Source organism: Chiloscyllium plagiosum, unplaced genomic scaffold (assembly GCF_037043375.1).
Source record: "Chiloscyllium plagiosum isolate Xiang-an unplaced genomic scaffold, Cpla_swu_hap1 HiC_scaffold_4, whole genome shotgun sequence".
NCBI lineage: Eukaryota > Metazoa > Chordata > Chondrichthyes > Orectolobiformes > Hemiscylliidae > Chiloscyllium > Chiloscyllium plagiosum.
This window is the reverse complement of record NW_028270142.1, coordinates 86,861,399-86,874,140: the sequence shown is the minus strand read 5'-3', so window position 1 is coordinate 86,874,140 and position 12,742 is coordinate 86,861,399. Positions and strand designations below refer to the sequence as shown.

Genomic DNA, 12,742 nt, shown 5'->3' with positions numbered 1-12,742 from the left:
GGATCCATAATCATCTAGGGAGAATGAAGTTGATTAGGGATAATCAACACGGTTTTGTGAAGGGTAGGTCGTGCCTCACAAACCTTATTGAGTTCTTTGAGAAGGTGACCAAACAGGTGGATGAGGGTAAAGCAGTTGATATGGTGTATATGAATTTCAATAAGGCATCTAATAAGGTTCCCCACATTAGGCTATTACACAAAATACGGAGGCATGGGATTGAGGGTGATTTAGTGGTTTGGATCAGAAATTGGCTAGCTGAAAGAAGACAGAGGGTGATGATTGATGGGAAATATTCATCCTGGAGTTCAGTTACTAGTGGTATACCATAAGGATCTGTTTTGGGTCCACTGTTGTTTGTCATTTATATAAATGACCTGGATTGGGCATAGAAGAATGGGTTAATAAATTTGCGGATGACACAAAGGTCAGTAGATTACAGAGGGACATAGATAAGCTGCAGAACTGGGCTGAGAGGTGGCAAGTGGGAGTTTAATGCGGACAAGTGTGAGGTGATTCACTTTGGAAGGAGTAACAGGAATAAAGAGTACTGGGCTAATGGTAAGATTCTTGGCAGTCAAGATGAGCAGAGAGATCTGTGTGTCCGGGTACATAGATTCTTGAAAGTTGCCACTCAAGTTGATAGGGTTGTTAAGAAGGTAAACGGTGTTAGCTTCTATTGGAAGAGGGATTGAGTTTCGGAACCATGAGATCATGCTGTAGCTGTACAAAACTCTGGTGCGACCACATTTGGAGTACTGCGTACATTTCTGGTCACCACATTATAGGAAGGATGTAGAAGCATTGGAAAGGGGTCAGAGGAGATTTACTAGGATGTTGCCTGGTATGGAGGGAAAGTCTTGCAAGGATAGGCAGAGGGACTTGAGACTGTTTTTGTTAGAGAGAAGACGGTTGAGAGGCAACTTAATTGAGATATTTAAGATAAGCAGAGGGTTAGATAGGTTGGACAGTGAGAGCCTTTTTCCTTGGATGGCGATGGCTAGTACGAGGGGACATAGCTTTAAATTGAGGGGTGATGGTTAGGAGTCAGATGTAGTTTCTTTACTCAGTAGTAGGGGCGTCGAATGCACTGTCTACAACAGTAGTAGATTTACCAACTTTAAGGGCATTTAAACGATCATTGGATAGGCATATGGACGAGAATGGAATAGTGTAGGTCAGATGAGCTTCAGGTTTGTTCCACAGGTCGGTGCAATGTCAAGGGCTGAAGGGCCTGTATTGCGCTGTAATATTCTATGTTCTAGTTCTGGACTCCTGTATTAGATGATGTGAATGTACACTATTGAGAATCAAAATTGTTCTTTAATTGTTTACTCTTGGCATATATGCATAAAGTGATGTATAGGGGACACCCAATAAGTTGCAATAGGGTTATCCAGTGGAACTGATGTTCACTTAGATCAGAGTGGAGTGGGAGAGCTGTGGACATAAGAACTAAACAATGAACTAATGGGTTAATATTGTTAAGCCATTCACATGTGCTAAGCAATAATGGACAGCTGTAAGCACAAGATAGTGGAATCTGAAATAAGATAGTACAAGCCCTGTGGAACAAAAGAAATGTTCCAACAGTAATAATGGAGTGTCTAGTTGTGCAGATAGCAAGACCAGTACAGTGCCAATGGCAACAGATTACAAATCAGTCGGAGCAGCAATGAACAACACAAAGAGAAGCATGTCTTGGAAACAAGTCAATCAGGCGTGGGCATTTAGGACAAACACTAGTGAGGCTAACCCAGAATTAAGAAGTCAGATGACCCCAAAACCCTCACGGCCAAGACTGAATGGCATGCACCGTGATGGGTAGTATATTGTATAGGCCTGTAAGTGTTTGTATTTAAACTCTTTTACTGTGCTAAATAAACCATTCCCAACAATTCAACAGTGCAGTTGAAAGTGCAGAGTGAGCATATCATCATATTGAACAGTGAAGCCAGTTTAAGGGGCTGAATGGCCTACTCCTGCACTTAATCTATATGTCATACACAAACAAGGAAGACCAAGTCTGACCATCTCAATAATGGAATTGCATTGCTGGGGAACTGGAGTCTCACTTAGGCATGATCAGGCTGAAATGGTTAATTTCCTTCCTTAAAATGACATGAATGGAAAATTCCTGGAAAAACACAGCATCTGTGGTGAGAAAGCAGAGTTAAAGTTCTGGGTCCAATGACCCTTCATAGTTGTATTTTTAAAACAAATGTGAGCGCTTCAAATTCACCTTTCACGCAGATTACCTTTTTATTTCAGATTAATTCAGTGAGGTGAATTCAAACACAAACTTCCAGGACAGGATTTAAATTCTTGTCTCTAATCAGTTGAGGCCTCTGGATTCTTCATTCAATTGGGAGAAAGCAGGAGGACGGAGTTGAAAAACTTATCAGCCATGATGGAATGACTTGAGGAGCAGAATGGCCTACTTTCTGCACCTATGTCTTATGGTCTTAATTATATGTTCTAAAACATCCAGCACCACCTCCTCTGTTATATGAGCATTTTTCAAGATGACACCATTTATTTTCCGCACATTCTCTATCTTCCATGTCCTTCTCCATAGTAAACACTGATGCAAAATATTCGTTCAGTATCTCCCTCATCTCCTGCCGTTCCACACATGCGAGGCCTTGCTGATCTTCAAAGGGCCCATTCTCTCCCTTGTTACTCTTCTGTCCTTACTGTACTTGTAGAATCCCTTTGGATTCTCCTTAACCCTATTTGCCAAAGCTATGTCCCCTTTTTTCCCTCCTGATTTCCCTCTTAAGTATACTCCTACTGCCTTTATACTCTTCTGGGGATTCATTTATCTCAACTGCCTGTACCTGGCATGTGTTACTCCTTTTTCTTAACCAAACCCTCAATTTCTCTAGTCATCCAGCATTCCCTACAACTACCAGCCTTGCCCTTCACCCTAACAGGAACATATTGTCTCTCAACTCTCATTAATTCATTTCTGAAGGCTTCCCATTTTCCAGCCGTCCCTTTAGCTGCGAACATCTGCCCCCAATCAACTTTTGGAAGTTCTTGCCTAATAATGTAAAAATTAGCCTTCTTCTACTTTATAACTTTTACTTTTCGATCTGGTCTATCCTTTCCTATCACTATTTTAAAACTAATAGAATTATGGTCACTAGCCCCAAAGTGCTTCCCCACTGATGCCTCAGGCACCTACCCTGCCTTATTTCCCAAGAGTAGATTAAGTTTTGCATTTCTCTAGTTGGTACATCCAACACTGAATCAGAAAGTTTTCTTGTACACAGTTAACAAATTCCTCTCCATTCAAGCCCAAAGCACTATAGCAATCCCAGGCTGTGTCTACCATCTTATTATTTTTACAGTTAACTGAGATCTCCTTACAAATTTGTTTTTCAATTTCTCACTAACTACTGGGGGTCTATAGTACAATTGCATTAAGGTGATAATGCCTTTCTTATTTCTCAGTTCCATCCAAGTAACTTCCCTGGACATATTCCCAGGGATACCCTCATTAAGTAACATTTATTCCTAACCAAAAATGCCATTCGCCCTCCTTTCTTGCCCGCCCCCCCACCCCTCTATTTGCTGCTCCAATCGATCCATATGGTCTGATAGGATTCACAACCACACACAGAGCTCCCTGCAGATACTTAAATTATTTTCATGGAATGAGAATTAACAGTCTAAATGGCAAAAACTTGCATCATAACTGTAACTTTGAACGCAGGTTAATGCTAAATCACTCGTTTATTTTTCTTCACTCTCAGCAATTGTCTGATCTTACTCTATTCAAGAAGGCATTATTGTATCAACCAACTGGCATATTTGTGTTTTTGGTTGAAATGAAACTTACAACATTGCATCTGTCACCTACATCAAAGCAATTGTCAACCATGTTTTGTTGTGAATTGGCATTGCAAGAGGCAGCATTTAATTCAAAAACAAAAGTTCAGGTGCTAATTTTGAACATCTGAAATGACTGTACTTGCTGCAATGCCAATCATTTCCAGTGTAACTGAAACTGAAGAATAGACGCACTGCAAATACTGCCTTGCTGTTACCATCCCAGCACTAGCTTGTTGGTGGTGCTCTCACCGGAATCAAAATGTACAGTCGGTTCCGACATAACACGATAGTTCGGTTCTCGTGCGATCTTGCACTACAAGAAAATTGTGCAATAGCTGCGCCACTTAAACTAATGGGACTGGAATTGTGTTACAGACAATACAGACAAGGAAAGTTCGCCTTCTCCAAATAATGGTCTAAATTCGTCAATCGTGTTAAAGCCAATTTGCGTTGAAGAAACGCAATTCACATATAAATATACAAATTATGAACAGACATAGTCCCTTCAAACCTGCTCGGTCATTCAACATGACTGATTAGATTGTGTTCTGAATTCTACATTCACATTTTATTCCTAAACCTATGATTCCCTTGCCCAACATGAATCTGTCTACCACTACCTTACAAATTTCAGTAAGTCTGTCTCCACAGCCTTATGAGGCAGTGTTCAGAATGCACAATCCTCAGAAAAGTATTTATCATTTGTCCTAAAAGGGCAACCCCCAATTTCGTCCAAAGTTCTAGACTTAATTGAGTAAACATCTCTTCCATACCCACCTTGCAAGAATATTCAGGATCTTAACCTTCAATCAAATCACTCCTTGCTGTTTGCAACTCCAGTCAAAACAAGTCTAATCTTTTCTCATAGTATAACCTAATCGTTCCAGGAAACCCCCACTGAAGTGTCTCAAACACATGAATATCCTTCCTTTAGTAAGATGATCAAAACTGCACATAATACTTAAGATGTGGGCTTACCAATGCTCTGCATACCTGAAACACATCATCCTTACTATTGACCACCTAAATAGATATTCCACTTGGAAAATGGTGCAGTATTGAGGGGTGTACTGTATTGTTCAGGGTGGTCTTTGTGGGAATATAGAAATACGTTATTCTATTCATTTCCTGAAGTGTACTCTATCATTCTGCTGGAATAAAGGAAATGTTCTTGAGAATCTAGATTGTACTGACATGTTTTCAACAGAGACATTTATAGAGGTGTACAAAATCATGAGGGACATGGTTAGGGTAAATAGACAAGATCTTTCCCCGGGGGTGGGTGAGCCCAAAACTAGAGGGCATCAGCTTAGGGTAAGGGGAGAAAAATTTAAAAGGGACCTAAGGGGCAACTATTTCATGCAGATGTGGTGAGTGTAGGGAATGAGCTGCCAGAGGAAGTGGTGGACCCTGGTACAATTACAACATTTAATTGGCATCTGGATGGGTATATGAATAGGACGGGTTTAGAGGGATATGGGCTAAGTGCTGGCAAATGGGACTAGATTAGATTAGGATATCTGGTCGGCATGGACAAATTGGACCAAAGAGTCTGTTCTGTGCTACACATTTCTATGACTCTGTGTTAATGAAAGAATATATGGTTGTTCTGTACCTCTTTATTCACCTTTATTCTTCATTGTTTTGTATGTTCAACTGTTTGCAAATATACAATTTCTCTACTAACTAAATGAGTGTCACATCCAAACTTGATACATAACTTATTCCTTCATTAACATCTCTGGGGAAAAGCTGTCAGTTCAGAGTAGATTCCAAGACATAGAGTTTGCGACATCCCTTTAATCAGAGAACATTTCATTTATTCCAACTCTTAACTTTGAGCTCCCAATTACTGACCTGTCGCAAATTGCTTCCAATTTTGTTCAGTTTTCTTTTTCTGGGAATCTTTCGCAAAGTTTCATAATATCTAGTCACACTGATTTCCAACAAGTGCAGACTATTAAAAAATCAACTAGATTAACCAAGTATCCTTCATAAATCTATGTTAAACATTTTAAACAATGTTGTACCATATACACACCAAAATATTTTAATATAAAAATATTTCTACATTGAAAATAGTTTCACATTTTGTATCCAAAGACAGCAACCTCTGTTTTAAATTCTAGTTGATGAAACAATACAAAATTCAGTACAGAAGCTACTTCGAGTCTATAACCAACAAGTCCTTGCTTACTGAATTAGTAGACAGCCTTCAATGTGTCAAGATGCTAACGTGTAAACTTTTTCAGAAATCAAGATTTTTTTCAGCATTTTGCAAAATATCATTGGAAGATTTCAGTTTCAGGTCCTCACACAGTAGTTGTGGCACTACAATTTGCAGAATGGCTTGCCTTAAACATTCGAGTGTGGTCAAATATTTGTTCCAAACTCTGACCTTAACATTGAATGTTATTTCCTCCATTACGTACACTCGTTCAGGGAATGCTTTTGCCACCTCCTCCACACTGCTGAAGTATTGTGCAGGTTCCTTGACATCTCGGTCCTGTTCCAATAGCTTAAACTGTCCTGCAAGGGACATAAACACAATTACAACTCAATACATGGTTCAACAAGTGCTATTGATTAAAATTCCTAGTTTTTTGGTTTACCCTGCCTGTATACTGTCTGAACTGTTGTCAAGCCAGAACAAAAATGAAGACAATCTGTTCTTTTAAGTAATAGAAAGAGTAAGCACAGGTAGGAACATTTATAATTCTAACTGGTACTTCAAATAATGAATGCTTCTGAATCAATAAATCAGATACCACAAAAGACAGCATTTGGGTAACCGGCTATTTTAAAAATGTAATGAAAGTATAAACCATCCTTGGGTTTCAATGACCACAACGTGAGTTGCAATATTGGATTCAAAAATACCACTAACTAGGTGCTGGGCATTCAAATTCATAAAGGACTAATTTCAAAGGAAGTGAATGAACGCAAGTAAGTCAATGGGAATAGGTTTCAGAAACATGAGAAATACCTCGATCATAACAAATCTTCAATCAGGAAGCTCAGACTAAATAAGGATAACTCTAAATCATTAACAAAATACACAGAACAGAAGCAAAAAAGCAGCATTGGAGCACTGCCTGCAGAACAGAAACATTACAGAATCTACACAATTCTTAAGCAAACTGAAAACCAGTGAAAAAGAGACAATTTTGTAACTGAAACGACAGGTAATTTCTATATTGGGCAACGGTGCAATCTAAGTTTGAAGTCAAGACTAGAATTAAAACTCTATAGCATATCCTTACATAATTTGTAACGGTATGACATTTACTAGGATGAACATTGACTTGTAGAAACATGTTACAAATGTTGTCTGGAAGGGTAAAGAGTTCAAGTTAAAAAAAAAGCAGAGAGAGTTAAATTTCACAAGGTCAAGGAAGACAGATCACATCTGAGTGAAACACAGACCGTGAGTGTACAGTTCAGGAATTTTGACAACATGGAAATACAAGTGGTCAATCTATCTTTTCTTTCCCATTTTAAGACAATGAAATTCAGTAGTACAGTTTAAAGATTAATAAGGTAACTGAAAACAGCAAGCTCATTGGTTGATAATAGCTGATAATTTGACAACTGACTCCAGGTTACTTTCAGACTGAAGGTAAATGGGAAAGATTAGCAAACTGACCATAGCACAATGGTACAGGGAGCCAGTCAAGGGATTGAGGTGGTGGGGGTTTGGAGGGTGGGGTGGAAGAGAGACTAATGTAGTTGTAATCAGGGATTGTATAGCCAGGGAATGGAAATTGTTGTCTGTGGCAAATATCAGGAATTTCAAAGGCTGTGTTGCCTGGGTTCAGGATATCTCATTAAAACTGCAGACGAACTTGGAGTGGGAGGGGTAAGATCCAGTTGTTGTGGTCCATGTATATTGTCTATACAATATAGGCAGAAAGAGGGTCTGCTGAGGGAATGCGTGCAGCTAGGAGCTAAGTTAAAATGTAGAATCGAAAACACGCCCAAATTATCACCTAGGCCTCAAGCTAATTGGCACAGGATCAACAAGATTAAAGAGGAAAATTGTGTCAGATAAATGAATCTGAATTCACGGATCATTAGCACCAATATTGGTAAGGGAGGGAACTGTTGCGATGGGACAGGCTCCATCTGAATCATGCTGGAACCAGAGTCCTGGCATAAGTATGGGTTGGGTGCAGTTGCATGGAAAATTAGAAAATTAAAGGAAAATAAGGTAGGATTGCAGGTTAGTGATGGTGTTGATTATTACTACAAAACAAGAGGAAGGAATAGGATATGAAAATGTCATATTGTAACAAGGAACCATCAAACTGTAGGGATATTCTATAATGGAACAAAATTAAAGGCTTTATATCTTAATTCATGAAGTATTTGGAATAAGGTAGACAATCTGATGGTGCAAACAAAAGTTACAAAGACTTGAAACTCGTTGAGGGGCTCAGAAGAAGTTATTAAAGTTTCTAGAACAAAGTTAGAGTATAGGATAGGATAGGATAATAGGATAGAGTATGGAAAGGGTCAATAATCTAACTTCAGACACACAGCAAATAAGCAGCCAATTATGAGAAAGTCAATGCAGGACTTGGGGGTGTTGAACTTAAATGCACACTGTATATGAAACAAGGTAAACAAGCTTGTAGCACAAATTGAAAAAGGCAGGTACAATGTTGTGGGCATCCCAGAGAAACTGCAAGGGCATCAGGGCTGGGAACTAAATATCCAAGGTTATACCTCCTATTGCAAGAGCAGGCAGATGGGCAAAGGGGGTGGGATTGACTTGATAGTAAGAAATGAAATGAAAGGAAATCACCAGCAAGTGATAGAGGATCGGAGGAATAGAGTCGAGGAACCACAAAGGAAAGACAACTCTGACGGGAGTACAGACCTCGTAGCAGTAGTAGGAATGTGGGGCAGAAAATAAATCAGGAGATAGAAATTACAACATTACTATCACAATAATCGTTGGAGGCTTCAATATGCAGGTGGGCTGAGGGAAGTCAGGGCGGTAGCACATCATAAGAAAAGTAGTTCATAGAAGGTCTACTTGATTTTTGGAGCAACTTGGAGCATAGCAGACTAGCGAACAGGTAATTCTCGACTTGGTGTTGTGCAGTGAGGCAGCCTTGATTTAGGAGGAGAAAGTGAGGACTGCAGATGTTGGAGGTCAGAGTAGAGTGTGTGGTGCTGGAAAGACACAGGAAGTCAGGCAGCATCCAAAAAGCAGGAAAATCGACGTTTCAGGCATGCTTTCCATCATATTCCCTGATAGGTCCTCCTTCATGTCTTCATGTCATAGAGTCATAGAGACGTACAACATGGAAACAGACCCTTCGGTCCAACCCATCCATGCCGACCAGATAGCCCAACCCAATCTAGTCCCACCTGCCAGCACCTGGCCCATATTATTCCAAACCCTTCCTATTCATATACTCATCCAGATGCCTTTTAAATGTTGCAATTGTACCAGTCTTCACCACTTCCTCTGGCAGCTCATTCCATACATGTACCACTCTCTGCATGAAAAAGGTTGCCCCTCAGGTCTCTTTTATATCTCTCCCCTCTCACCCTAAACCTATACCCTCTGGACTTCCCCACCCCAGGTAAAACATTCTGTCTATTTATCCTATCCACACCCCTCAAGATTTTGTAAACCTCCATAGGGTCACCCCTCAGCCTCCGACATTCCAGGGAAAACAGCCCCAACCTATTCAGCATCTCCCTACAGCTCAAATCCTCCAATCATGGCAACATCCTTGTAAATCTTTTCTGAACCCTTTTCAAGTTTCACAACATCTTTCCGATAGGAAGGAGACCAGAATTGCATGCAATATTCCAACAGCGGCCTAACCAATGTCCTGTACAGCCGCAACATGACCTCCCAACTCCTGTACTCAATACTCTGACCAATAAAGGAAAGTATACCAAACACCTCCTTCAGTATGCTATTGACCTGCGACTCCACTTTCAAGGAGCTATGAACCTGCACTCCAAGGTCTCTTTGTTCAGCAACACTCCCTAGGACCTCACCATTTAGTGTACAAGTCCTGCTAAGATTTGCTTTCCCAAAATGCAGCACCTTGTATTTATCTAAATTAAACTTCATCTGCTACCTCTCAGCCCATTGGCCCATCAAGATCCTGTTGTAATCAGAGGTAACCTTCTTCGCTGTCCACTACTCCTCCAACTTTGGTGTCATCTGCAAACTCACTATATCTCTTATGCTCATATCCAAATCATTTATATAAATGATGAAAAGTAGTGGACCCAGCACCGATCCTTGTGGCATGCCACTGGTCACAGGCCTCCAGTCTGAAAAACACCACCACCACCCTCTCTGTCTTCTATCTTTGACCCTGTTCTGTATCCTAGCTCTTCCTGTATTCCATGAGATGTAACCTTGCTAACCAGTGTCCCATGGGGAACCTTGTCGAACGCCTTATTGAAGTCCATATAGATCACATCGACTGCTCTGCCCTTAAGAATCCTTTGTTACTTAGTCAAAAAACTCAATCAAGTTTGAGAGACATGGCACAAAGCCACGTGGACTATCCCTAATCAGTCCTTGCCTTTCCAAATACATGTACAACCTGTCCCTCAGGATTCCCTCCAACGTCAGGCTCACTGGTCCATAGTTCCCTGACTTGTCCTTACCACGTTAGCCAACCTCCAGTCTTCCGGTACCTCACCTGTGACTATCGATGATACAACTATTTCAGCAAGAGGCCCAGCAATCACTTCTCTAGCTTCCCACAGAGTTCTCGGGTACACCTGATCAGATTCTGGGGATTTATCCACCTTTATGCGTTTCAAGACATCCAGCACATCCTCCTCTGTAATATGGATATTTTTCAAGATGTCACCATCTTCTAAGGATTCACTCGATCTATCCTGTCTATACCTGACATATGCTTCTTTTTCTTAACCAAATCCTCAATTTCTTTAGTCAGCCAGCATTCCCTACACCTACCAGCCTTTCCTTTTACTATAACGGGTATATACTTTCTCAGGACTCTCGTTATCTCATTTCTGAAGGCTTCCCATTTTCCAGCCGTTCCTTTACCTGCGAACATCTCCCCCAATCAGCTTTTGAAAGTTCTTGCCCAATACTGTCAAAATTAGCCTTCCTCCAATTTAGAACTTCAACTTTTAGATGTGGTCTATCCTTTTCCATCACTATTTTAAAATTAATAGAATTATGTTCGCTGGCCCGAAAGTGTTTCCCCACTGACACCTCAGTCACCTGCCCTGCCTTATTTCCTAGGAGCATGTCAAGTTTTGTACCTTCTCTAGTAGGTATATCCACATACTGAATCAGAAAATTTTCTTGCTCACACTTAAATTCCTCTCCATCTAAACCCTTAATGCTATAGCAGTCCCAGTCTATGTTTAGAAAGTTAAGATCCCCTACCCTAACCACCCTATTCTTCTTACAGATAACTGAGATCTCTCTACAAATTTGTTTCTCAATTTCCCTCTGACTATTAGAGGGTCTACAATACAATTCTAAAAGGTGATCATCCATTTCTTATTTCTCAGTTCAACCCAAATAACTTCCCTGGATGTATTTCCGGGAATATCCTCCCCTAGTATACTATAATGCTTTCCCTTATCAAAAAATGCCACTCCCCCTCCTCTCTTGCCTCCCTTTCTGTCCTTCCTGTAGCATTTGTATCCTGGAACATTAAGGTGCCAGTCCTGTCCATCCCAGAGCCATGTTTCTATAATGACTATGATATCCCAATCCCATGTTCCTAACCATGCCCTGAGTTCATCTGCCTTCCCTGTTAGGCCCCTTGCACTGAAATAAATGCAGTTTAATTTATCAGTCCTACCTTGTTCTAATCTATCTAATCTATCTAATCTAATCGTCCTGAACTATGAAAGTAACCACCCCAACACACACAAACGAAGTTGCATCAAGACGCTATTCAAAAGGGCCACAACACACTGCAGTACACCAGAACTGCAAAAAGAGGAAGAGGAACACCTATACAAGGTATTCGCCAAAAACAAATACCCCCGTAATTTCATCAACAGATGCCTAAGAGAAAGACAACGGAACGAGGACATGCCGCAACCCAAAGGACTAGCCACACTACCATACATCAGGAGCATTTCAGAACTGACAGCCAGACGACTGCGACCACTAGGACTACTAACAGCACACAAACCAACAGCCACTCTCAGACAAAAACTCACCAGAACGAAGGACCCGATACCCAGCATGAGCAAAACTAATGTAGTGTACAAAATCCCATGCAAGGACTGCACAAAACACTATATAGGACAAACAGGAAGACAGCTAACGGTCCGCATCCATGAACATCAACTAGCCACGAAACACCACAACCAGCTATCCTTAGTAGCCACACACGCAGACGACAAGCAACATGAATTCGACTGGGACAACACTACCATTATAGGGTAAGCCAAACAAAGAACAGCCAGGGAATTCCTAGAAGCATGGCACTCATCCACAAACTCCATCAACAAACACATCGACCTGGACCCAATATACCGGCCACTACAGCGGACAGCTGAAACTGACAACTGGAAGCGGCAGGGACAGGCCACTATAAATGCCGAAGGAAACACCACAGAAGCGCTTCACAGGAGGCTCCCAAGCACGGAGGATGTCACCTAGACAGGTGATGAAACATTTGCAACAAAAATTTCCAGCTCGGCGAACAGAACCACAGCATTGTATACAATGTATACAATGACCTCCTGCTGGCCCCTCTCCCCGAGTAGTGTGCTTCCAGCCAGCATTGGGTAAAGGAAAACATCAAACCCAGTGTATTTAAATGGGTGCTAATGCTTTTACAGTTATCTCATTTAGCAATGGAAATTCTGAAATGCATATTTTGTCACTTGAAGTTTGTTGAATTGCTTTTTTAAAAAATTT

General features: G+C 40.8%; 1 protein-coding gene across 7 annotated transcripts in view; it reads right to left on the bottom strand.

Annotated features, from left to right (window-relative positions):
* The window catches only part of garem1 (GRB2 associated regulator of MAPK1 subtype 1), a 136,118-nt gene that overhangs the window by 43,280 nt on the left and 80,096 nt on the right, over positions 1-12,742 (bottom strand). For 5 of the 7 annotated variants that reach the window (XM_043688265.2, XM_043688264.2, XM_043688266.2 and 2 more), the window contains one exon: positions 6,239-6,369. In XM_043688265.2, the coding sequence (XP_043544200.2) occupies positions 6,239-6,369 (131 nt within the window). The remainder of the gene's footprint in view (positions 1-6,238; positions 6,370-12,742) is intronic. The other 2 variants (XM_087986450.1, XM_087986451.1) reach the window with 1 other exon arrangement.